The sequence below is a fragment of the Rhipicephalus sanguineus genome, chromosome 2 (assembly GCF_013339695.2).
Source record: "Rhipicephalus sanguineus isolate Rsan-2018 chromosome 2, BIME_Rsan_1.4, whole genome shotgun sequence".
Lineage (NCBI taxonomy): Eukaryota > Metazoa > Arthropoda > Arachnida > Ixodida > Ixodidae > Rhipicephalus > Rhipicephalus sanguineus.
Window position 1 is genome coordinate 4839992 of NC_051177.1, and position 27653 is coordinate 4867644.

Below are 27653 nucleotides of genomic sequence, written 5' to 3' on the forward strand. Positions count from 1 at the left end.
CCGTCGGTAGCACCATCCACTCGCGCGTTGCGTCGTCAAGCCCACCATTTTGCCATTCGTGGCGACCTACTGCACCGACGCAATTACAATGCCGACGGCCGCCAGTGGCTACTAGTGATACCTCGCAGTCTGCGTTCCGAAGTATGCGAGTCCTTCCACTCTGATCCGCAATGCGCACACTCTGGGGTATCCAAAACTGAACACCGCATTCGACAACGATAGTTCTGGCGAGGGACATACCGCTGCGTGCAGAAGTTCGTTCGCTCCTGCCTCGATTGCCAACGCCGAAAACCTTCAACGCACGTGTCGCCAGCCGGTCTACCAACATGTCCTTGAACCGTCCGTATGGGCGCGTGGGCATCGCCGCGTCGTGCGAGACTGCTTTAAAGTGCGCGTCGCTTTGTAGAAACAAAAGTAGCTCGCTGTTGTTGGAGCAGCGCGGGCACCAAGAAACGTCGATGCACTGACGACGAATGTATGCTGCGTGTTTGACTAGGTGACAACTGAAGTGCGCCGCGCATCGTCGTGCAGGGCCGCGCGAGCATCGCGGAGACGTAGAGTGCGCGTTGCTTGGAAAATGCTTGTTTTCGCCGCATTGAACGAACAGGCTACTCGCCACACCCGTGCACGGTCCGGAGTGAAGCAGGCACAAAGAACGTACAAACGCGCGCATACGGCATACAGCAAGCGGCCCTGCAGTGACTCCGTGAGCTGAGTAGGCGACACGCTACACGCAACTAGCCAGAGACGATCGGCTCCACGTGGCGGTACTGCGCTTCTGTGAAATGGTGTCAGTTCATTGCAGAGGCGGTTAATTCACTCGTGAGCATGCACCGGGCGTCGCTTCACGACGCATAAAGGCTTAGCTTGTCACCGGAGGGGTTGTTAGCACTTTAAAGGGGTCATGAAGCACCGCTTGAGCTTGTTGAAAAAACACATCCTGCGGAAAGCTGACACGGCTATGAACTGCTCTGCCAAATATTGCAGTCGTGCGCGCTGCGTAAAGCCCACAGGTGGAGCGCGAAGTTGCCGTTTCCCCAGGCACCCTCTTTTCAAACAGGGGCCGGTTCTCACTCTCGTCGGTGGGCGTCTGCACGTTGACGTCGCGGATCTGCCAGTTTACGTCGCAAGAGACATAGCATGCTTATTGGCCAATAGCCGACATAAATCAAGAGCGGTGTTTCGATCAGATGCGCTTGTTCCCATTGACACTGTGTATAATAGTTGTGGTTAAATAAACAGGCTTAAATATGGAAAAACTTCGTTGTGAGTTTTCGAAAAGATGGCTCACTTCTGGTAGATGCCAACTGTCGTCTGCTGAACTCGGTGCGCCCGCGCACGTTCGAGCGTAACTTAAATTTGGCCGCATGACCTTTTCGGCATCGCAGTCTCTTGTGCCTCGCTTGTTTCGGTTAGTCTTGTACGTGATAACTGGCCTCAAACCTTACAAAACTTGTGTGTGGCGTTGAGTTCTAACGACACGGATCTCGTGCTGACTTTATCAGTGCGTGCACAGATTGCGTTGCAAGCAGGTTCTTAATTAACAGACCGCAGAGCGGCCCATCGTGAACTATGAGGGTTGGATTATAGCTGAGGGTTTTAACACTATTATTTTGTTGACAGAGAGTGCACACGATCCTTTGACCTTTGGATAATACACTTCACGTCGAAGATATCTCGAAGATGGATTCAGCGGTAATGTCGAAATATAATACAACCTGAATTCCACTGTCAACTCACTGAGAGTACTTTTGCTTCCAGTCATCTTCAAAGAACAACCATCGGCCTGTGTTTAAGCTACATAATTTGTGGGGCGTCATGCAGGCCGAAGTGAACACCTTCGGCTCCGAATTCTTCGGTTCGTCATGTCGTGCTGTTATAAAAATGATAAACGTGTGCCCTCTTGAGTGCTTCTCCATATATCAACAATGCTTCACTCGCCCGAAATTTGTGGATACCAGCGTGACAAAGGTATCTTCAGTTGGCCGAACGTATCTGCATTTCATGGGTGTATGCTGTAGGGCAATTTTAGTAATTTCTGCTGCGAGCTGCACGCGTCCAGTGGCAGCAGCGTGTTCTGAGCTGTTCTAAGACCGCCTCTGTTTGCATTGTAGGGGTCTGGGCCAGCCGCCGCGCAGAACCCCTCAGAGACGAGGATGAGATACTGAGCACGGCCGCTCGATCTCACCGTGCACTGAGCAACACGCCTTTATCCTTACAAGACTCGGCCGCGACTCACTGTCAACGGCCACTGAGCGCGAGCCGTGAGCGTGTCCGTGTTCATCGTTCTCTTCTACCATCGGCGCGTTGGCGGCTGCCGCTCCCATAGCATATAAAAGTTACACACGCAGACGCCACAGTTACATGGATATTGTAACGCGCCTACATTAGGTGCATTTAAAGCGCGCCTACTGTCGCGAGCTGCACGCAGGGGCAACAGCGCCTTCTGAGCAGCTGAACGATAATCTATTTCCGCAATGAGCACTTATTTGCAATTCGTGCTTTAGCGTGGCATACAGTGGTTCTCTATAACTGATATTTCGTATTTAGTTGCTTTCATACTCGTAGACTACCTACTATCCTACTAATTAACCGTTATTGTTAAGCATCACACCATCGCGTTAAAGTGAATGCCGAAAGTGTGCCCCGATGTCAAGCTAATCTAGTAACATTGGTCATGCACAACATCCACAAATTTACCAGTGACATGTCTCCCGCTAAATAAAAAAGGTAATGCACTTGCACTTCACCCTTGTAAACGTCCATGTGTACTTGGCATTCCCCGTGCACAGATGACGCAGAATGAATTTTAAAAAAAATATGTATTACAGTCCTCCTCAACGAAACAGCTGTTCTCCAGAAAATATTGGTTCGCTTGAATTGCTAGGATATTGTAATCACAGCAGTAGAGAGGTTGGTTTGTTCACAATTCAGAATGTTACATACATAACACAGAAACACAAGGACTATAGCAAATAGGTACAAAACTGGAAAAACTCGGTCATATGTGCATTCCCTCGTCCACCTGTATAAGTTCACTTATACTACAACAGGCACCTGCAATTATGCTACGATTAATGAAATATCACCCAACATACGTTAGAACACAGTGATGACTTGTTGCCTAACTGCCTGTCACCTATTTCTCTTCCACAATGTGTTCTAATGTGTAAATCATCTGTTTTGCTTGTTTGGTAATAAAACACAGGCCGTTACATTGAGCGAGCAGTGTTTCACCATTTTGTATTGCATGCAGAAGTTCATTTCTTCCATTGCATGCACGACAAATAGTCACCCCTCAACTGATACAAGAAACAGTGTTTGCACTATTTTATTGGAATCAAAACAGAAGCAGTCCTCATGTCGGTGTAAGCATATGTATATTTCCATCTTTGTGCACAGAACCTGCACCCAATACTGAACACATGGAACAACATATGCAGTACAGCCCAAGCACTATATATAATTCACAGCAGTAAAGCAACATGAAAGTAGTGTGTAAAACCTCCTCATAATGCATATCAGGGTGTCGGAACAAAATGTTTTTCGTTTCGGTTTTAGTTTCGTTCCACCGCGAAAAGTTCCATTCCGTTTCTGTTCCGGATCGAAAAAAAAAAGTGTTAAGTAACGGTTCATAACGGTTTTTTTTTTGTATGCAAAAATTTGAAGTAAAGGTGATCATAAAAAACATTGGATTTGTGATGTAGTTACTTGCCCTCCTCTTAAGAAAGTGGGACAAGGGTAAAACACGTTCTTCAGAGGAGCGGAAGTAACTGTACCACGAATTCCTACCAACTAGCACAAATCAGTATTAATTTCAAAGACATAGTATTTATTTGCTCAAAAGACAAACACGAATTTTTAGTGGGCTCAGTGCTTTGTGTCACGGGAGTGAGCGCAATCTCAGGAGCAGCACATCATTGAGTGTACTCTCTGATGTGTGAGACCGCTGTTCTTGGAATGCAGTTTATGAAGCAGCGCACAACAGAAGAAGACGCAGCACTGGGTTTGCGCCTTCTTTATGTGTTTTAGAGATGTGTATGAAAGATGCCATTATGTGTGCCTGTCTTTTGTGCACTGCTTCATCAATACCAGCTAGCCCATCAGAATATGTCAAGTTCGAAAGCAGACAAAAGCTTGTCACGGCAGCAGGGCTTGTTGCTGAGGCTGATTACTCAAGGAAAATTGGTATGGCGCTCAAAGGACGGGGACCCAGTGAAGACACATGTTTGTCGTTTTGTGTCTTCCTTTGACATACAGGTACAGGCCAGTGATGCAGACAGTGGTGGCCAGCTGCGATACACCTTGCTGCACCCAGGGCCCTTTTCCTTAGATCCTGCCACTGGCCAGCTCAGTGTGGCAGGGCCTCTGGACCGAGAAACGGCAAGTTGACCATCATTTTGTTTGGCCAGTAGTGTCCGCAGAATTCTCAATTGCTTGCATAGATGTTCATTGGAAGTTGAATATTGTGCTCCATGACAAGGCAGAATTTTTCAAAGGAAAAGAGGAGGCTCGGCAATCGCATGCCACCAATTTCTCACTGTTCGCCCTAACACATTTGTGCCCAATCTACTCCGCCACAGCAGCAGATGCTTGGCCATTTGACCACTGCTTTGGTTGCATTGAAACTCGGACACCCAGAGTCCAAATTGAGGTGTTGCATGTTATGCATTACTAGCTTCTGTTGTCTTCTGTCACATAAATCTGCAGTTGCTCAGCCGTGCTGTTAAAAAAAAAAAAAAATGTAGTCTTTCATGTAGCTGGTTGATGAAGAGCCATTCTGGAGGCATTCAAGAAACAATGCAGGCAGCATCTATCATCTTCAGAACTTTGTCCTGGCTTCTAGGTGTGTCTCTACATTGAAGACCAGCATTTGATCAAGCTGTTCAGCATCTCTGCCGACAGATATTGTTGGTTGGGCTATGAGAGAGGTGATCAAAATGAACTGTGAGTGGCACTGTGGGATATATTTTCAAAGATCTGCCTTCATGGTATTAGGCTAACAGCACACGTCGACTTACCAGTTCTACAGCCTTCATGGACACTGTATGCATGCCACTGATTGGCTCAAGTCCCTAAGAGATTGCCCACTGTGTGTTCTTTCTTAGAGCAATTATTGTAGGGTCACAAATAGGCCTTTTTAAATGGATTTCTTGAAGAGGTATTACAGTTGAGCCCCTTTATAAGAGACATGCAGTGGGGAGCAGTTCTTAAGGGGTTACTGAATAATTAAGGACAAAGAAGTACACAGTCAGCTACACGTAATTAAAGAAAGGAGATGGCTTTCTAAGGGCTTGTTTTTCTTTGTTAGACACAATATTAATGAGAACTAACAGACAATAATGCCAAGGAAAGTATAGGAGGGTGATTCCACGTAAGATCGAACAATCGATGGCTGGTCAACCTCTCAAATTTATTTCAAAATTTTATATATTATTGCCTGATGAGTGGAAAGAAGAGATCCGCAATTTGTTTTGCCGCCAAAAATTTTTTCGAAGCACAGGAAATCAATAATGACAAAGAGGTGGAGTGGAGTGCTCATCCGCTCTCCTGTTTTGGCCAACTTTCGTTATGAATTGCACAAAATATATTAAAGTAAGGTAGCTGAAATTTCTTTAACTAAATATATACATGCTTTTGCTTCTGCTCAGGTATTTTTAGTTTTGATGTGTAGTGTAGATGTTTTTAAAAAAAACTCAAAATTCGCCCAGGAAACGTTATTTTCTTTATTTTGAAGGTCTTTATCTCGAAAAATCCTTGTAGCAGAGCGACAAAAATTGCGCGTTACGTTCTTCGCATGGTTATCTACCACACTGCTGAATCTTATATTTATATAACTTTTCAGTAAAGAGATATGATCGGGCTAAGTTAAAGAAAACACTGGACAATGAAAACTTCTGACGACAATTAAAAAAAAACCATTTTTTATATTTCTTAAACTTTGTTCACTTATTCTCCTCCACATCAGCTTTCATAATCATTGAAAACATGTTGCATAATGTCGTTGCACTAATAGTTACGACCCCTCCAATGAGACCCTTAGGCAAGGATTGGCAATTCCGACTTCCTTGCCCAGCAAGTGTATAAAATGCAGGCAGGATTGAATTGCTTTTTATCAAAAGGCCTAGCAGGTACCGAAAAGGTGTCGCCGGCACTGAAGACGTTAATTTTGAAATTATTTCGTCACTGCCAGCAGCCACGGGCGCGGGGCTCCCGAGCAGGCGCGCGCGCACGCCGAGATGCTCGTTGTAAGAGACGGCGCAGTGAGAGCTCGTTTTCGCGTCGTCAGACCGATTGAGTTCGAAACAGCAACGACCTCTCCGGGTGACTTGAACGCACGTGCACTGGAGCTTCGCTATTCTATCCCAGCCCTCTGTTCGCATCGCATCTTAGGCGCTGATAACAAGGCAGAGATTGGGAACGCAATGATGAGAACTCTATAAGGGAGCTATGAGCGCTCGCTTCACGCACGCTGCTGCCAGAGAAAACTGCGCTGCGCCAGTTGCTATCAGTGGAAGCATTAACGTGGCGCTCCATGGCAAAGCAAATATGGAATGTCAAAGGTTAAGAAAAAGCAGAACTATCGTAACCGGATGCGCTTGCCTATCTTAGATGTAGGCAGCATACGGCCTGAACTAAGCCGCGCGTTCAGAGCGCTGTTCACACTTCATTCGGCGCGGATAGGTCTTGTGCTTTGCTCTTACTCTGCTCCTCCTGTGCGTCTCCTGTGCGTTTCCTGGGCCAATATTGAGGTTTTTTTATAAAAACATCTACACTACACATCAAAACTAAAAATACCTGAGCAGAAGCAAAAACATGCATATATTAGTAAAAAATTTCAGCTACCTAACTTTAATATATTTTGTGCAATTCATAACGAAAGTTGGCCAAACCAGCAGAGCGGATGAGCGCTCCACTCCACCTCTTCGTCATTATTGATTTCCTGTGCTTCGAAAAAATTTTGGGCGGCAAAACAAATTGCGGATCTCTCCTTTCCACTCATCGGGCAATAATATATAAAATTTTGAAATAAATTTGAGAGGTCGACCAGCCATCGATTGTTCGATCTTACGTGGAATCACCCAGGAGATGTTATTTGTAATAATTAAGACCTAAATGTGAAGAAAGTAAAGTGGACGAAAAGATAACTTGCCGCCGGCAGCAACCGAACCTGCGACCTTCGAATGACACGTCCGATGCCCTATCGCTGAGCTACGGCGGCGGTCATCCCCCGTTCGCTTTATAGAGTATATATGTGCATTTAAACCTAGGAGTGTTAGTCAGCGCTGATCGCAGCCATGGCGGCGAGTGTGGAACACTCGTTTTCTGCCTTTTGGCGTCACGTAGCACGTGATCTTTTTTTTTACGAGCTGGCTGCTGACCAATAATCCCTCGCATACTACCTGAAGGCATCAAGTCTGCCAGAACGAGACCCTTGCTATGGATGAAGGAAAGAAGGTGGCTTTTTAAGGGCTCGTTTTTCTTAGTTAGACACAACAGCTTGTGTCTCTATTAGACACAACAGGTTGTGGCTCCCCTAGGTGTCAAGCCAAGTTAGTGCCATTCTATCAGTCTTGATAACAAATTGAACTCCATCAATATAGTAATCGAACTTTTTCAGGGCCAAAATGATTGCCAAACATTCCTTGTTCATCACGGAATAATTTTTCTCTGTGGGAGTCAAGGAGCGGCCAGCAAAAGCTACCGGCTGCAAGCCACCTTCATGCTGTTGGAGCAAAACCGCTCCTAGGCCGAGGTCGCAGGTGTCCGTTTGAATGACAAACTCTTTACTCAAATCCGCTAGCCTTAATTCGGTGGTTTCTGCGAGTGCTTTAACGAGGTTGCGCAGTGCCTCCTCTTGCTCGGGACCCCACCTCCACTGCTCACATTTCCTCAACAGAAGTGTCAAGGGGCCTTGCAGTGCGGCGCAGTCTGGGATAAACTGACAATAAAAGTTCACCAGCCCCAGAAAGCGTCTCAGTCCGCCTATGTCTGTCAGTAACAGGTAGTTCAATAAAGCTGGAACCTTGTCATCACACGGCAGAAGGCGTCCGTTATCCAACGTGAAACGCATTAGCGTTACTCGGGTTTCGGCAGTCTGAGTCTTGGCCGGGTTTAGCGTTATTCCCGCCGACCTCCGATGCTCCAGCACGTCCCTGAAATGGCGTAACTGCTCATCAAAGGTTCGCGAGTATACCACGACATCGTCCAGGTAAGCAAGAGCATAGTGCCACCTTGCATCACCTAAAACGTGGTCCATCAGGCGCTGGTAAGTCGCAGGTGCACCAACAAGACCGAATGGCATTCGGGTAAACTGGAAAAGGCCCCTGTGACAAGTGAAGGCAGTCTTCTCTCGGTCACGGGGATCTACCTCCACCTGAAAGTATCCTCTGCTAGCATCGAGCGTAGTGAAGTACTTTGCTCCGCCAACATTGGACACGATCGAGGGAATGCTAGGAAGCGGATATGCATCCTTGCGTGTTACCTCGTTCAGGCGACGGCAGTCAACACAAAGGCGGGTTGTCCCATCCTTTTTCGGTACCAGCACCACGGGAAAACCCCATGGGCTCTCTGACCTTTCGACAATGCCTGTATCGAGCAGTTCGTCCAGAGCGCTGTCTAATGCTTTCCTCTTAATCAAACTCACCGGCTGAGGATTGCATTTCCAAGGAGAAGCATCGCCTGCCTCAATTTTGTGTCTAACTAGCACAGTGCAGCCAGGCTGTTCTGTGAATATGGCATCATACTCATTCAGAAGCAATGAGAGGCGAGCTTTCTCTTCCATCATCAAACTGCTTGAGCTGTTGAGCAGTGGGTGGTCCCTTTCGCCCCGGTCTGCAGTGCACTGTGCCTCCACAGAGGGGAATGGGGGCCGCTCGCAAGGGGAGATGTTCCCTCCGACGCGTTCTTTCTCCGCGGTTCGGTTTGTCGACCCGGCAAAACCTTTACGAGTGACTTTTTCGGGCAATTGTTGGGACGGTCTGCGCGTGAAGCATCATCGAATGTAATTGTCTCTGAGGCTTTTTGAAAGGAAATGAAAGGTTTCAGGGTGCCACATGCTCGCTCCCTATATCCTCTGTTGCAGACGTCCATAACAATGCCCATCTTGGTGAGGAAGTCTCTACTAAGAATGATAAGAACCGACAGGCTGCGGAAGTAAGCTAGGCATTGCCGCCTGACCCGGTTCTCCCACTGCACCACGAGCCGAGCGGCAGCGCTTGCTTGCACCGTGCCGCTGGCGAGCCGAAAAGTCGCATTACTCAATCTAAGCTGGATAGTGCTCCGACAGAGATGATCGTACACTTCGTCGCCTAAGAGTGAAGCGCTTGCTCCCATGTCTAACAGCGCAAAAAACCCGCGCCGGGCAACTGTTAGCTCAATAAGTGGCACTGGCGTGTCGTTGGGTGGTCCAGAACGACAAGCCAGCGGGGCTAGGAGTTCATGTGTCTCACTGAGCACCGCTTTGTTTGCTGCCGGCCATGCAGCATTGCTCACCAGCGGCCCCACTCGTTTCCCAAAAGCGCATGCTCTCAGCTTGCGGGTTGCCTACAATCTCGGGCGAAATGCCCCAGCTGGTTGCAACGATAGCAGAGGGTGGTCGGCCGCGTTCGGGCTTGGTGTGCTGTGCCTCGCGCCGTTTGGCCACCGTTCCTTTCTATTGGATGCTCCCTTCCGGACGCGCTACGCTCTAGTGTCCTCAGGCCGGTATGTCGACTTCGATTCTGCGAACCTCGGCCATCGGCAGCGTGTGCTGCTCGCATGGCGTACATGTACGGGTCAAGAGCCCGGTCAGATATCTCCCAACCGCTACTCGAGTGCCCGTTACTGAAGGCAACTACACCGTTTCCCTGTGGACGGATGCGAACGTTGCCTCCGTTCCACGCGCATCGCGGCTCAAGTGCCTGCGATGCTGGGGGTGGCGGTGTGTACGCACGTGAGGCGAGTATGTCCGCCTGTATGCGTTTTGCCTCCGAGGTCAGCTCGTCCAAATCCTTGAACTTGCCGCCTCTCAAATATGCTGCGAAAGTGGGGTGCGCTTGTCGCGTGGCTCACTCCACCTTCTCGCAATTTAGAGCTCAGGGGTCAGCAATACGATAGAGCTAGTCCGTCGCCCTCACGTACTCGAGCAACGATTCATCCGGATGCTGAGTACACCGCTTTAACTCGTGCTGCATGTGACGCTGGTAATCAGCGGATAGAAATTCGTCGCGAAACCTTGCTTGGAATCCAGACAGCGTGCTTGACTGGTGGCTGGTAAGCCGGTAAGTCGTGCTTGACTGGTGGCCGGTAAGTAAGGGAATGATAAATGTTCATCTCACCTCGCGTGGCTTTTGCACTCCGGTCTGGGGCGGTAGTTCACACTCCATGGCCGGAGCACTGCAGGGCTTGATGGCGGCGGCAGTGTTGACAGCTTGGGTCCGATGTGGTCAGTCACACCTCCCAAGACCGAAGACCCCCGAGGCCCCCGAGAAAGCGACGTGCGTTTCTCGGGTTGAGAGGAGGAATCTCCCCCCAAAAGGGGGAGGAGGGAACAGGGTGTCTCGGCTGCAGAATGTGCGCAGTGCGTGCAGGGCAGTGAGGGTGGCAAAATGCCCCCGTCCAACGCAACCCCCGTCGCCGCTGCGCGCGTAAAAACATCATGAGTCGATGTGCCACGTTGAAGACACTGGGCTGCACATACAACCCCACAATCTATCTGTCTGTCTGTCTGTCTGCCTGCCTGCCTGCCTGCCTGCCTGCCTGCCTGCCTGCCTGCCTGCCTGCCTGCCTGCCTGCCTGCCTGCCTGCCTGTCTGTCTGTGTCTGCCTGTTCTGTCTGTCTGTCTAATCTATCTGTATGTCTCTGTCTGTCTGTCTGTCTGTCTATCTATCTATCGAGCCAGCCAGCCATCCGCCTACGTTTGGGTGCTCTCATCATCGCCTCCTTAACTTGGTATACACCAAAATTGGCATGGGAGGGTAAGAGGGTTTGATGATTATGACTGTCTAGTCATGACATGAATAACGTGATGATCCTCTCGCGTACTTCGTCAAACCCTTTCCTCCATACACGTGTGGCACATACCCGTTTACCACGGGCCACGGTGTACAGGTATGTGCCACATGTGATTGACAGTTTATATCTACCCAGGCACGGCGAGAACAGACATTGGTAATTTAAATGCGAGGGCGTTAAGAGAAACCGACATCGATAGCGTTGACCCGATGAACGGAAAGAATAAAAATTAGGATCCCAGCAGGAATCGAACCCAAGCATTCTGCGTGGCAATAAGGCATTCTAGCACAGAGCCACACCAGGTCTATAAACTGGTTTGGAAAAACAGCCTATGCAGGCGTAATGTCGGTGCAGCGTCAATTGTGGTTGTGGTGCTGGCTATGTAATTTTACAAGTAAGCAATAAACTACGATACAGGCGTCATGTCAGATTAACGTCTGTGGCTCCACTGTTGGCTCCGCTTTTACAGCAGTCTAATATAATAAACATTACACTTGTATTCCTATGATTCAGCAAGCTATATTGAAGCATTGCTCGGCCCCAGAGGAATACATTAAAGCGACACTAAAGGTAAATAACAATTAATGTCAGAGTGAAAGCTCAATGGATGACAACGTCTAAAACGGCAATATTATCAACATCTGTGCCCTACTTACCGAGAAATTAAGCTAAATGTATCACACGATGAGCGCCACGAGCGGAACATTTTGGAAATGATCCCGATGACGTGAGAGAGTCCGACTACAATTAATCACTCATAATCAAACTAGCTGCAATAAAAAGAGAACCTTCCGTCCATCAAGAGACGTAATAAAATGCTGCTTGTTCGTTTCTGTTTGATTCATGGAAAAAAGAACCTCTTTCGCGTTGCCGTGGGAAGCAGCGTGCGTGGTTCAAAGGTTCCGTTTTTGCCGAACTGCGCTTTGCTCGGTGCCCTGCTTCGCTCACGCGGTCGCGTCTCAGTGGTAGTTTCCGTATCGCATACTGCCTCATGTGTTTTGCGCGCTCGAGAAAGTCGCTCTGACAGAAAGTTCGACAAAATGCCACATGCATGTGATGTTGCCGGATGCCCGAATGGTGCACGCCGCCAATGTTTGCCGCCGCGCAGTAAAGGCGGGCAACGTTGGGCACGTCAATAGTGACATGAAAAAGACTTTCAGGCGGGTGATTTGAAGTGCGCTAATGCGATGCGGACCACTAAAACGTGATTTTATTTCAAAATAAGCACTTCCTTGGCACAAAAGTAGCACTACGGGGTTTGTGGACCGCTATTTCAACAATCAACGTCGACTTAATATTTGCCTTTAGTGTCCCTTTAACGAAAGTTACGTATGATATTCACATGATTGCACCATGAAGTGCACTTAGTTTCGATAATGCTGATGGATGTACTGTAACATGAGGGCTGCAGTTACGTCGCACCATAAGTTACCCTTTAAACGCCAGTGTTGTCGACGTGCCTGGTAAGCCCATGATGTGCACAGAGCTATTACACTTACACAGCTTGTCTCAAAGCCATACAATACAGCATAGAATGGACATCAAAGAAATTGTGCGATGAAAACACAGAGAGAAGAAGACAAGTACAAATGCAGCACACTTGTCTGTCCGTGTTTTCGTCGCGCAATTTTTTTGATGTCGTGGATCATCAACTAGCCCAAAATGCTGCTCTCAACAGCATAGAAGTACTCGCTGACTGCTTCGCATGAAACCGATTCCCACAACGCCTGCGGATCTGCCGAATTTTTCGCTACTTAAAATGTCTTGCTGTTAATTCCATATGCGGGCAACACCACCTCGATTACAGGCTCGGGCTCATGTCGGGCTCGATCTGCGATCGGGCCGGGTAGGAGAAACTTTTTCACCAGTTCGGCCCGGGCCCGGATCTCGCTTGGAGTCACCGGGCCGGGTTCAGGCGGGTAAACTTCAATGACTGCCGGGTTAGGGCCGGGACCGAAAATCACGGCCTGTGCAGTGCTCTAGTGTGAACGTGACTAAGGACTCACGAGTGCGAGTAGGCGTGAGTACGAACGTGAGTGAGTACTCATGAGTGTGAGTAGACATGAGTGAACGTGAGTGAGCACTCCTGAGTGTGAGTGGGCGTGAGTTTGAATGTGAGTTAGTACTCATGAGTGTGAGTAGACGTGAGTAGGAATGTGAGTGAGTATACTCAGAAGTGTGAGTGTAACTAGCAAGGACGACGTGACAGCATGATGGCCAGAACAAGAAGAATGATAGGTTTATTCAGTCACTGATTACATAGGCGCACGATAGCGTGCCAAGAGTATCTGTGCATGTCCGATGCGCAGTCGTGATACAGTAGCTTTGCGGGATACATCCTTTCCGATAACAAAGAAATTACACACCTTCCGAAACAGTGATAAGCACATGACACTTCAAAAAATGAAACCAGACACTTGATTAAAGTCTTTGTCATAATGAAGATGCTGCGGTGGCTTCACGGTTCGAGTCGACCTTCTCAAAGCTGGCGTCGGTGGTGGAGTTGACTACGCACCACAGGTGGCGAGGGGTCGCCCGACGTCGGAACTTCGCGACATCGGCTGTTCAGTGGCGAGGTTGAAGTTGCCACTGTCGGATGGCCACCAACATTGTTGTCCGCTGGGCTGGTATCAATGTCGTCGCTTTCCTCGAAGAACCGTTCGCCAGTTTGAAGTAGGTGACGATGGTTGCACCTGAGCAGCTTCTGGTCCTCCGTTTTGACCAGGTAGGACCTTGGATATGGCGAACCCACCACTTCAGCTTGTGGGGTTGCACACGCAACCCATTGTCTTCAACGCGGCGGCACCTCGGCTTCGCGCTACGTTTGTACGCGCAGTGGCGAGGGGGGTTACGTGGGAGAGGGCACGTGCCGCTCCCGCAGCCCTTCGCGTCCTGCTCCCTGGCCGAAGTCGAGATGCCCCGTTTTCCCTCCTTGCCCTTTTCTGGAGAGACTCCTCTCCAACTCCAAGAGACGCGCGCGGCTTTCTTGGGGACCGCCTTGTCTTTCGACTCGAGCAGCGGTGACGACCACAGCTTGATCGAGTCGGGAGCCACCCAGACGCCATCACCCCCTGCGCAACGCCCGGTCTATTGTGAGGTAACTTACTGCCTCAGGGCCGGACTGCGAAGCCACGAGAGGTGAGTTGAACCTTATCGCTCTCAATCTCGTGTGCTTCCCATTTTGTTGTTGTTTTGACGTTGTCGTGCGGAACTTACTCCGCCGCTTCGTTCCTACTTTGTATTTTGTTGCGTTGGTGGCGCTTTTGGCACAATAAACTGTGTCAGGCAAAGAACTTGTCTCTGTTACCACTGGCCTGAAACCCGCCGCGGTCGCAACTTACGCGAACCGCGGGATAGGGGGTCACAGCTCTGACTGTTAGGGCTGCTGCGTAGCACTAGTAGCGAGTAACTACACTCCTCTAGTGCGCTGTGTGATCCAAAGACGGGGCAGTTTCGCACGCGCGGATCTGTTCGTTACAAAGTAACCCCTATATTTGGCGCCCAACGTGGGGCCAGTGGTTAAACAGGACGAGTAGTTTGTGTGAGTGACTGCCACTACACGAACAACCATGGCAGCAGACGAGGCTGACTTCCAGCCGCTGTTCACGCTGTCAAGGGTGGCTGCCAACAGGCAACAATTCGAAGCGGCGGTAACTGCTACCGCACAGCCGGACCTGGCGGCGAACATTAGCCAAGGGGATCTGATTTGCTTCGATGAGGGTGGCGCTACACATGAGGCCCTCCCTCCGTTAGATTGTCCGCTCGAAGGCGCGAGGCACATTACGCCGAGCCCTCTGTCCGAGCGCGCGGAGAGCAGGGAGCCACAGCGGCATACCGGCTCAACGCAATCAGCTCCTGTGCCAGACCTTACTGGCCAGAGCGAGTCTCCGCAGGTTTTAAGGGATGCCTTGCGCCTGATTGAGACTTTGACGGGTGTCGTGCAGAACACTCTGCTGAGGCCCAGCACAGCTGCGCGACCAAGCGTAAAGGTGGACTTACCCACCTACAGCGGGTATCATGACACAGTCAGCGCCAATGATTACCTTGACCGCATGCTGACTTACCAGCAGGCAACGGGGTTGTCCGATGGCGAGATGCTAGAACGCGTCGTTCCAGTATCACTGACTGAGCAGGCTGCCCGGTGGTTCCGACTTACCGGCCACCGGTCAAGCACGCTGAACGAATTCCGAGCGAGGTTTCGCGACGAATTCCTACCCGCTGATTACGAGCGTCGCATGCAGCGCGAGCTAGAGTGGCGTACTCAGCATCCGGACGAATCCTTGCTCGAGTACGTGAGGGCGATGGACGAGCTCTATCGTATTGCTGACCCCTCTGCTCTAAATTGCGAGAAGGTGGAGCGAGTCACGCGACAAGCGCACCCCACTTTCGCAGCATATTTGAGAGGCGGCAAGTTCAGGGATTTGGACGAGCTGGCCTCGGAGGCAAAACGCATACTGGCGGACATACTCGCCTCACGTGCGTACCGACCACCACCCCCAGCGTCGCAGGCACTTGAGCCGCGATGCGCGTGGAACGGAGACAACATTCGCATCCGTCCACAGGGAAATGGTGCAGTTGCCTTCAGTGACGGGCACTCGAGTAGCGGTTGGGACATATCTGACCGGGCTCTTGACCCGTACACGTACGCCATGCGAGCAGCACGCGCTGCCGGTGGCCGAGGTATGCAGAATCGGAGTCGACATACCGATCCGAGGACGCTAGAGCGGAGCGCGCCCGAAAGGGAGCATCCGATAGAGAGGAACGGTGGCCAAACGGCGCGAGGCACAGCACGCCAAGCCCGAGCGCGGCCGACCACCCTCTGCTATCGTTGCAACCAGCCGGGGCATTTCGCCCGAGATTGTTGGCAACCCGCAAGCCGAGAGCACGCGCTTTCGGGAAACGAGCGGGGCCGCCGGTGAGCAACACTGCATGGCCGGCGGCAAACAAAGCGGTGCTCAGTGAGACACATGAACTCCTAGCCCCGCTGGCTTGTCGTACTGGACCACCCAACGACACGCCAGTGCCACTTATTGAGCTAACAGTCGCCCGGCGCAGGTTTTTTTGCGCTGTTAGACACGGGAGCAAGCGCTTCACTCTTTGGCGACGAAGTGTACGATCATCTCTGTCGGAACGCTATCCGTCTTAGATCGAGTAATGTGACTTTCCGGCTCGCCAGCGGCTCGGCGCAAGCAAGCGCTGCCGCTCGGCTTGTGGTGCGGTGGGAGAAACGGGTCAGGCGGCAACGCCTAGCTTACCTCCCCGGCTTGTCGGTTCCTATCATTCTTGGTAGAGACTTCCTCGCCAAGACGGGCATTGTTATTGACGTCTGCAACGGAGGATATAGGGAGCGAGCATGTGGCACCCTGAAACCTTTCGTTTCCTTTCAAAAAGCGTCAGAGACAATTACGTTCGATGATGCTTCGCGCGCAGACCGTCCCAACAATTGCCCGAAAAAGTCACTCGTACATGTTTCTGCGGGGTCGACAAACCGACCCGCGGAGAAAGAACGCGCCGGAGGGAACGGCTCCCCTCGCGCGCGTCCCCCATCCCCCACTGCGGAGGCACTGTGCACTGCAGAGCGGGGCGAAAGGGACCACCCGCTGCTCAATAGCTCAAGCAGTTTGATGGTGGAAGAGAAAGCTCGCCTCTCATCGCTTCTGAATGAATATGACGCCATATTCACAGAACAGCCTGGCTGCACTGCGCTAGTTAGGCACAAAATTGAGACAGGCGATGCTTCTCCTTGGAAATGCAATCCTCGGCCGGTGAGTTTGGCTAAGAGGAAAGCATTAGACAGCGCTCTGGACGAACTGCTCGATACAGGCGTTGTCGAAAGGTCGGAGAGCCCGTGGGGTTTTCCCGTGGTACTGGTACCTAAAAAGGATGGGACGACCCGCCTTTGTGTTGACTACCATCGCCTGAACGAGGTAACACGCAAGGATGCATATCCGCTTCCTAGCATTCCCTCGATCGTGTCTAATGTTGGCGGAGCGAAGTACTTCACTACGCTCGATGCTAGCAGAGGATACTTTCAGGTGGAGGTAGATCCCCGTGACCGAGAGAAGACTGCCTTCACTTGTCACAGGGGCCTTTTCCAGTTTACCCGAACGCCATTCGGTCTTGTCGGTGCGCCTGCGACTTACCAGCGCCTGATGGACCGCGTCTTAGGTGATGCAAGGTGGCACTACGCTCTTGCTTACCTGGACGATGTCGTGGTATACTCACGAACCTTTGATGAGCACTTACGCCATCTCAGGGACGTGCTGGAGCGTCTGAGGTCGGCGGGAATAACGCTAAACCCGGCCAAGACTCAGATTGCCGAGACCCGAGTAACGCTACTGGGTTTCACGTTGGATAACGGTCGCCTTCTGCCGTGTGATGACAAGGTTCAGGCATTATTGAACTATCCATCACCGACAGACATAGGTGGACTGAGACGCTTTCTGGGGCTGGTGAACTTTTATCGTCAGTTTATCCCAGACTGCGCTGCACTGCAAGCCCCCTTGACACTTCCGTTGAGGAAAGGTGAGCGGTGGAGATGGGGTCCCGAGCAAGAGGAGGCACTGCGCAACCTCATTAAAGCGCTCGCGGAAACCACTGAATTAAGGCTAGCGGATCTCAGCAAAGATTTTGTGATCCAAACGGACGCCAGCGACCTCGGCCTAGGAGCGGTTTTGCTCCAACAGCACGAAGGTGGCTTGCGGCCGGTAGCTTTTGCTAGCCGCTCCTTGACTCCCGCAGAGAAAAATTATTCAGTTACGGAAAAGGAATGTTTGGGAATCATTTTTGCCCTGAAAAAGTTCGATTACTATAGTGATGGAGTTCAATTTGTTATCGAGACTGATCACATGGCACTAACTTGGCTTAGACGCCTAGGGGAGCCGAGCGGCAGACTTGCACGATGGGCACTTTTCCTGCAGCGATACGACTTTACCGTTCGCTACAGGAAAGGAAAGAGCAACGTTGTGGCGGACGCACTTTCGCGCGCGCCCGTTGACTGTGAGAAGAGTAACATTACTACTCAACTCACCTCGCCCGAAGTCGTGCCCGAGAGCGACGTAACTGTTGCGACGCTCGATGTTGTCACGAGGGGTAACATTAATACCCATCCTGACACCTTTGGAACTCAGCCTAGGAGCAGAGTAACTGCTACACTGCTCGACGGCGAGAGTCCTCACGGAAGGGCGGACAACCCACCTTCAATTGAGGAGAGCGTTAACCACTTGGACTGCGTCAGTTCAGTGGGGAACGTGTTCAGCAGGAAGGAGCTATTAGAGGCTCAGCGGGAGGATCCATTTTGCAAAAAGGTGTTTGAGGGGCTCCGGGAGACCGGCGGCGCGGCCGCGGCGCATGTTGACGCAGCTGGTATTGCTGTTAATGCGCGGCGCTCTGAAACAGCTGGTAATGCTGTGAGCGCGTTGGATTCCTACCTGCTAGACTCTGACGGCACTTTGCTGAGATACATTCCTGCGGAGAAGGATACACATGAGTCCTTCAAAGCGGTGATCCCACGCACGTTGAGAGGAGCACTGTTACGCTACTTTCACGATACGTGCATCGCTGGGCATGCAAGTGGCCCTAAGACTTACCTTAAGTTGTGCCGCTTTGCTACCTGGCCAGGCATGAAACGGGATGTAACGCGCTACGCCCGCTCATGCAATGTGTGCCAACGCGTGAAGCCGCGTGGTGGACGCCCACCCGGGCTCATGCAGCCGATCCAAAGCCAAACACCATGGCAAATAGTGGCTTGTGACGTCATGGGACCTTACCCAAGAACACCGAGAGGAAACCAATTCCTTCTCGTCGTCACAGATCACTTCACTAAGTGGGTGGAACTGTTCCCCCTACGAAGGCTGACGGCACGCATTATCATGCGAAAGCTCATCGAAGTGTTCACGAGATTCGGCTATCCAAAGCAGTTGATTACGGACAATGCGTCCTATTTCACCGCCAAAATTTTTGTGGACTCTTGTGCAGCCCTGGGCATTAAGCACAAGAGAAGAACCACGTACCACGCCCAGGCAAATCCAACCGAACGTGTAAACCGCAACATCAAGCACATGCTTGTTGCTTTTGCGGGGACGCACAAGGATTGGGACAATTGCGTCCCTGAAATCGGATTTGCTCTGAGGACGACCGTGAACCGCTCGACTGGCTTTACCCCCGCCACTCTCAATTTTGGGAGAGAGCTGCTGAATCCAGTAGAACATACTCTACAGGAACGCGGCACGGAACTGGCTGCTTCGTCGGCACGCGCTGATTATGCAGCTGGGCTGCGCGCGAAGGTGACGGAGGCTTTGGGCAAAGCACGACGGAACCTGAGCACTGCTCGTGGGGAGCAGAAAGCGCAGTATGACCGCTCTCATCGGGACGTTCAGTACAAAGTGGGCGACCTGGTGTTGAAGCGCAATCATGTCCTAAGCGATGCCAGTAAGAAATTCTCAGCTTCTCTGGCACCGAAGTGGATAGGACCGTACCGGGTAGGAGAGACTGTCTCTTCTCTCGTGTACAAGCTGACGGACTTAACGCTAAGACCGATCGGTGGACCGGTGCATGTCTGTGATCTCAAACCCTACTATGACAGAGGGAACGAGTGGCCCGAGGGAAACGCTTCCCCGCGCCCGGAGGCAGTGGCATCCGAAGGCACGGCTCGACATACGGGCTCAGTGCGACGTTACAACTTGCGATCTCGGCAGAACTAACTCTGTCCGGTTCGTAGGGGCTTTATTGTGCGTGATATCGGATGGGACGCCCCTCTGATATCTAGCACGCAACCTTCGAGAGCGAGCACGCGCTTGCTTTTTCGGAGACTAAGAGAGGGGCTAACTTGTTGTTCGTGTCGCAGATCACCCATCGGCAGCACTTCAACAACAGCCAAGCCGAAACGACCGTTTTCGCCGGCAGTCGCCCCAAAAGCCGGTACTTTCAACTGTACTTTCAGCGCACGCATTCCAGAGCAGGGAGCGGCGACACCAAAGCTACAGTGTTCTACCAAAGCTTGCAGCGGCAGCCAGAGTCAAGGTGAAAGGAAAACAGCAAAACAGCTTCCGGTCCCGAATGGTCACGGTGGAAAAGAATTCGCGGAACCAGTGCACAACCCGGCGAAGAGCTGCAGACCCGGCGACCGAACTGCGGAGTGCGCCTGCGGTACGAGCGTGGTATCCCGCTGCGCAGAACGGGGGTTGCAGCCGGCCAGCCGCAAGTGTCGGGGGACTTTCGACTCCGAACGCCTTAGAAGAAAAGGAGCGAAAGAGAGAGAAAGAAAGAGAACCAAGAGCGGGAGGAGCAGCAAAGACTATAGGAGAAACGAGAAAAAGGAGGGGAACGATTTCTACCCCCACCAGAGGGCAACGACCGATGAGCGCCCAAGCCAACTCTCCTGCGTCGACGTGACGCTCTCCTGGCGATGCGACCAACGCAAATCAAGGTGGCCTGCAGTCTGGCGCTGAAATCCATCCAGCCGTGTGCCCCTTTCAACACTATGGGCCGCAAAATCCGAGCGAGCGAGCGACGCCAGAAGCAAGTCGAGCTGACTCCGACCGAGCTGCCTGTGTTCCTTACAACTGTCAAGTTCCTGACAACTGTTCCCGACTGTCCCGACGACCGCCCTGATGGCTGTCCTGACAACTGTCTTCAACTGTCAAGCTGCCCTGCATTATCACTCACCGGCACCTTTTTCCGGCTCGCCAGGTGACTGCCCCTTCAGCGATAACGGTGATCTGCGTCTCCCTACGGCTCCCTCATCGACATGGACTTCGCTGTGTTCCTGGTGGAGCCGCTAGCCCCCTCTTAAGCCCCAGGTGATGGCGATCCTCTTTTTGGCTAAAGGGTTCAATCAAGGAGGGGGGGATGTGGGGTTGCACACGCAACCCATTGTCTTCAACGCGGCGGCACCTCGGCTTCGCGCTACGTTTGTACGCGCAGTGGCGAGGGGGGTTACGTGGGAGAGGGCACGTGCCGCTCCCGCAGCCCTTCGCGTCCTGCTCCCTGGCCGAAGTCGAGATGCCCCGTTTTTCCTCCTTGCCCTTTTCTGGAGAGACTCCTCTCCAACTCCAAGAGACGCGCGCGGCTTTCTTGGGGACCGCCTTGTCTTTCGACTCGAGCAGCGGTGACGACCACAGCTTGATCGAGTCGGGAGCCACCCAGACGCCATCACCCCCTGCGCAACGCCCGGTCTATTGTGAGGTAACTTACTGCCTCAGGGCCGGACTGCGAAGCCACGAGAGGTGAGTTGAACCTTATCGCTCTCAATCTCGTGTGCTTCCCATTTTGTTGTTGTTTTGACGTTGTCGTGCGGAACTTACTCCGCCGCTTCGTTCCTACTTTGTATTTTGTTGCGTTGGTGGCGCTTTTGGCACAATAAACTGTGTCAGGCAAAGAACTTGTCTCTGTTACCACTGGCCTGAAACCCGCCGCGGTCGCAACTTACGCGAACCGCGGGATAGGGGGTCACAGCTCTGACTGTTAGGGCTGCTGCGTAGCACTAGTAGCGAGTAACTACACTCTTCTAGTGCGCTGTGTGATCCAAAGACGGGGGCAGTTTCGCACGCGCGGATCTGTTCGTTACAAAGTAACCCCTATAAGCTTTTCGGGACCATGCAGCGTCTCTGAGCCCCACTGCGACACCCTTCTGTAGAGGAGGCAAAGGTCTTACCCCTTGGGTCTGGCTGTGCTTCTTGACATTGGTTGCAGTCACCCCAATGAAGTCCGGGAGTTTGGTGCGAAGGCGCCTTCCTTGCAATAGTTCACCAGGGGATCGCCCGTCCTCCAGTGGGGTAGAGCGGTAGGCCAGCAGGCTCAGCCAGAAGTCGTCCCCTGAATCTGCATTTTTTTTCAAGATGCGCTTCACAACCTGCACACATTTTTCCGCAAGCCCGTTTGACTGCATATAATGAGGGCTTGAAGTGACGTGCGTGAAGTTGTACCTCCTTGAAAACAAAAGAAATTCATGGCTGGGAAATTGTGGGCCGTTATCAGTACATACTTCGATGGGCACGCCAAATCTGGCAAAAATAGCGCTCAGGGCTGCAATGGTTGATTGCGCCGACGTGTTAGGTAGTTTCTGAACTTCCGGAAAGTTTGATAAGGTATCAAAGACAACGATGTACGAGTCCTCCGCAAACGAAAAAAATCAGCTCTAACTCTATGTCATGCACAACCTGGCACGGGCCGCATTTGAAGCGGTTCCTTGGGCTGTTTGTAAGTGTACTTGCGGCATGTAGGACAAAGTTGCACCATGGAAGTGATCTCAGCGTTAAGCCCTGGCCAAAATACGAGGCGTCTGGCCTTTCTTTGCATTTTTGCATGCCGAAGTGACCTGCATGGATTTTTTCAAGCATAGTTTGTCGCATGCTTTTCGGAATAACTACTTTCAACGCCTTTAAAAGTATTTTGTTGACAAATGAGAGTTCTTGCTCAAAAGGCTTTAGTTCACCTTGTACTGGAAGCCCCACCGACAAACTTGTGATCACCGACTGTAGGTAGCGGTCACGAGCCGTTGCCGCTTGCAGTTCTTTCTGCATTGCTTCTGTGACACGGTAACCTAGAAACTGGATTGCGTGAACTTCCACATCGGTAGTGGCACCAGCCTCGTCTTGGTCATGAGCAGCTGACCGGGACAACATGTCAGCAAGGACAAGGTGCTTCCCAGGAATATACTGCAAAGCAACATCGTACTTGGAACAACCTCAAAAATAACCCTTGAAGGCGAGGTGGCATGTCACTAATTTCCTTTTGAGCAATTGACAAGAGTGGATTGTGGTCCATTTCAATTGCGACTTTCTGGCTGTAGACGAACTGGTGAAATTTTTCGCATCCAAAGCAAATTCCTAGGGCCTCCTTTTCTATCTGTGTGTACAGTTTTTAATGCGATAGCGTTAGAGAGCTCGTGTCGCAGATATTACGGTGTCGACGTCGGCGACGGGCGACGATGACGGTGTCGTTGGTTGCGAGCGAAAAATCGTCCGTGACCGAAAAATCGAGAAGGAAGCAAATAAAATAAACAATAAAAATCTTCAGTCCCATTGAGGATCAAACCCGGGCCGTTCGCGTGACAAGCAGGTGTCCTACCACAAAGCCACGATGTACTTGCAGCTGCTTCGGAAAAAAACACTACATAAATGCCATGTAGTGGAAGGAGTCTCCTTAACGCATTTTGTTCGGCAGGTGTCAAGACGAAAACGAGCCCATTCACCGATTTGTAGGCGCATTGGCGAGGCCATCAAACTACGTCGAAAAAGGCCGGGATAGTGCAGCCATCGCCGCTAAAAACACACACGAATTTTCAAACAGCTCTAAAAATGGACAACTATGTCCATCTAGTGGAAAACATATCAAGCCAACGCCGGCTTTCTAGAGGAGGCGTTGACCAAGCAAACAGCAAACGTTAGATAATGTGCTGCCATCTGTGAGGCATTGTGAGAAATATGTCTCGACTCTTCATTGCCTCCGAGATGGCGGGCGCGCGGCGTGTATCTCGGAGGCCATGCTACTCTTGCACAGGGAAGTGCTTTAGATCAAAAACCTGTACCATTCGCGTGCGCGTGTGTGTCTGTGTGCGTGTGTGTGTAACAGTACACATTAATAAGTATGCACTTAGTGGTTGAAGTGCACACTAGGGGCAGGATTTCGCTATCGCGTTCAACTCTTAAAGGCAAAGCTTAAGGGTCCCCCAATTTTCTGCTTTAGCCAGTACTGAAGATGCGTAAGCTACGGGCCGCCACTCGTTATTGTGACGTTGTAGAAGAGCAGCGCCGACGCCGTCCTTCGATGCATCGGAAGACAACTTTGTTTGCCGTCTTGGGTCAAATATTGCGAGCACGGGAACGGTGGTCAGAAGTTTTCTGTCCACTCCAACTCAGAGCTGGCCTTGATAACAGTTCATAAGAGGGCCGTTCTTTCAGATAGCTGCAGCACGAACTTTCCAAAGTAGTTCAACACACCAAGTATATGTTGAACATCAGCCTTGCATGTTGGCACTGGCATTTGAACCAAACTTTTTACAAGCCCTGGATTTGACGATATGCCGTTCGCGCTTATGATATCACCCAGAAAACTTGGCTCTTTTACGCCAAACTTGCACTTGTGCGGAGTAAACGTTAATCCGGCTATTCCAGCAGCTTTCAGGACTGCTACCAGGTGCTCATCATGCTCTTCCTTCGTTGAGCCCCGGACCAGGATATCATCTATATATATGAGCTCGCCTGGCAGACCGTCAGATATCTGACGAAGTGCCTGCTGAAACACATCGGGTGCAGATGAGATGCCAAAAGATAGCCTTAGGAAACGGTATCTGCCAAACGGCGACGAGAACGTACAGATCTTTGATGTTTTCTCATCCAAGGGCACCTGATGAAAGCCGGCGTTTGCATCCAAACAGTTAAAATAGGTAGCTCCTGTTAGCCGTGCTTCCAAGTCCTTGCGTCTGGGTAAAGGGAAATGCTGCCTCTTGATAAACTTGTTCACTCTTCTGGGGTCCATGCGAACCCTTAGAGCACCGTCTTTTTTTTTTTCACCAGTACCAGAGAGCTTACCCAGTCGGTTGGCTCATTTTCTTTGACGATGATGCCCTCCCGGGTCATTCGCTGTAGTTCCTTCTTCGGAGGTTCCTAAAGTGCAAGAGGAACCCGGCGAGCAGGCTGAACGACCGGAACCGCGTCTGGATTCAGGACCATTCTGTACTTCATTTTCAAGCAGCCAAGCCCTTGGAACAGGTGCCTGAAATCTTTCAATCAAAAGTTGATACTCGGACGAGGCATTGACAGTGTCCACTGTACGTTGAACCAACCCAAGCGCTTCACTGGCATCGAGCCCAAGGATGGCTTGGCGCCCATTCTTTACGATGAATAATTTCACGCTTATCTCGGCAGTTCCGACAGACACTTTCTGGGACGTTGTTCTATAACTTGAAATAATGCCCCCATTGTATGCGCGCAAGACTGACCCGGTTAGTTGCAATGCTTCTTTGGATCCAAGCTTACGGTAGGTTGCAAATGGAAGTAAGCTTGCCTCCGAACCGGTGTCCACTTTGAACGTAACTTCTCTGCCGTTTACTCGAGCCTTGATTGTCCAGTCTTTCTTGCAACAATTTTCGAACCCAATTTCGAGAATCTCAGTCATTCTCATTGAGATTAGCTACTTCACTAACAACAGTAGACTTCTGGCAACAACTTGCAAAGTAGTTGTATTTGCGGCAAGAATGACATAATTTACCGTACGGGGGCCATTGCTTAGGTTTGTGTTTGCGGTTGCATTTCCTGCAGGAAATATCTCTATTATCGCGACTCTGCTTTTTTTTCTGCTGCTGCTGTTTTTTTATTGACATTTCGCCACTTGAAACCGCGTCAATGCTGTCCTCCGTTCCATTCCAAACTAAGCTCCTTAGTGCCGCTGCTTCTGCCGCTTTGCACATTTCCTCGGCTTTTAGTAGCGTCAGGCCTCTCTCGGCAAGCATTCTTTCACGCAGCTTTGGGTTGTTCATACCAAACACAATTTGGTCTCTAATCAGTGAATCGTGCTGATCCCCAAAGTTGCACTGTGTCGCCCGCTTCTTTCTCCACCTGGCTTTGTGCACGAAACACATATCTTTCATGAATTTCATTGCTCACCTCGGAGAAGTAGGCATCGAACTTCTGCACGACCACGTCGTAACTTTCCTCGGGGCCTGTACTGAAAGTGGTTAAGATGTCGAGCACTTCGTCTCCCGCGAAGCTCAGCAAGAGTGTCGCTTTCAAAGAGTCGCTTCTCAGGGCCTTCTCGACTGCCGTTGCTTGCAGAGAAATCTCGAACCTTTGCTTGAAGCACTTCCACTTTTCAGACAAGTTGCCCAATAGGCACAATGGCTCCGGCGGCTTCAGTAGGTCCATGGCGATTCCGCGCCGTTGCTGCCGTGCTTCGGTCCGCGGCGGCCACTTCTGACACCATGTAACTAGCAAGGATGACGTGACAGCATGATGGCCAGAACAAGAAGAACGATAGGTTTATTCAGTCACTGATTATATAGGCGCACGATAGCGCGCCGAGAGTATCTGCGCACGTCCGATGCGCAGTCGTGATACAGTAGCCTTGCAGGATACAGTGAGTAGACGTGAGTGAGTACTCATGAGCATGAGTAGACGCTGAGTACGAATGTCATTATCGACGAGTGTGAGTGGATGTGAGTATGCATGAGCGTGAGTGAGTACCGATGAGTGTGAGTAGACGTGAGTGTAATGTAAGTGAGTATCAACGAGTGTGAGTGGACGTGAGAATGAACGTGAGTGAGTAACGATGAGTGTGAGTAGACGTGAGTTGAATGTAAGTGAGTATCGACAAGTGTGAGTGGACGTGAGAATGAACGTGAGTGCTCACGAGCGTGAGTAGACGTGAGTATGAATGTGAGTATCAACGAGTGGGAGTGGAAATGAGAATAAACGTGAATGAATACCTATGAGTATGAGTTTAACCGGGTATGAAAGTGGGTGAGTATCAATGAGGGTGCGTGGAGTGAGTATCGATGAGTGTGAGTATGAATGTGAGCGAGCACCGATGAATGGGAGTAGACGTGAGTATGAATTTCAGTGAGCGCCGATGAGTGTGAGTGGGCATGAGTATGAACTTCAGTGAGTGCCACTGAATGTGAGTGTGAGTATCGACGACTGCGAGTGGAAATGAGAGTTAACGTGTGTGAGTCCCGATCAGTGTGAGTATAAAAGTGTGTGATTTCGATTTAGAACCGCTCTTTATGCAACGCACGAGTGTCTTGCTTTTAACAATTTCTCAACGAAAAATTTTAATGATAAACAAGGTGGGAGCCTCAATTTGTAATAGTCGCAGGCTATGCACGAATGAAAGCACTCCTGAAAAATCACGAATTGCTCCCGGAGTAAGCCCGGCTTTGCGCGGCATCTCCGGCGTCCAAGCGCACCCATCGGTAGTCATGAGCGCGCCGTGAGGGATTATTTACTGTGTGTTTCACAAACGTCATCTGTCCTAAAGACTCAGATAAACACATGCGAGTGCGAGCGCCTGAACTGGCCTGAACGACACCAAACGAGTACGGACGCCGTCTGCGTTGAGATCACTAGACAGTTATAGTTAGCGGGCTTAGCGGAATAGCGGGATCGAAATGCGCATGTGCAGTATGCTAAGTGACCCATAGCATTTACCGTATGCACGCTATTTTTCAGATTCAGCGTTACCGTTTTTCGTGGTTAACGTAGTGTACGTAAAACATGGCGGTGGTTTTCGACGCCCGTTTCGAACTGCATTTAGCGTTGATGTGGACGGATTCACGTCTTGCTATCCATAGAGTTTCCTGGGACTCTGGCGCTGCGATCGTTCAGCCACCATGGAAATGATGGTTAGTAGACGGATTTGCCTAGTCTTCGTACTTGCGAGCTTTGAAGGTACTTGTGGCTTTGTTTATTGATGTGTTTTGGTTTTCGTTCAAATAAAAGAATGGATCTTTGTGAACTTTGTGGCGAGATTTGAATTGGTGAGCCTACAAAGGTTAAAGTGGCGAAGTGGAACTGCTGACTTTTGCTGAACTTCCTTTTGCGACAAAGCAGATGCAGGTGACGCGGAGCCAAATGCAGCCGAATGAACGAAGTGTAGACAAATCCGTGTACTACCCATCACTCCCATGCTGGCTGAAGCGCCATGCATTGCAGCTCCCATAG

General features: G+C 50.8%; 1 protein-coding gene across 1 annotated transcript in view; it reads left to right on the top strand.

The window, feature by feature from the left end:
* The window catches only part of LOC119382356 (fat-like cadherin-related tumor suppressor homolog), a 912235-nt gene that overhangs the window by 615213 nt on the left and 269369 nt on the right, over positions 1-27653 (top strand). The window contains 1 exon segment of the mRNA XM_049412132.1: positions 4255-4383. Coding sequence (XP_049268089.1) covers positions 4255-4383 — 129 coding nt within the window.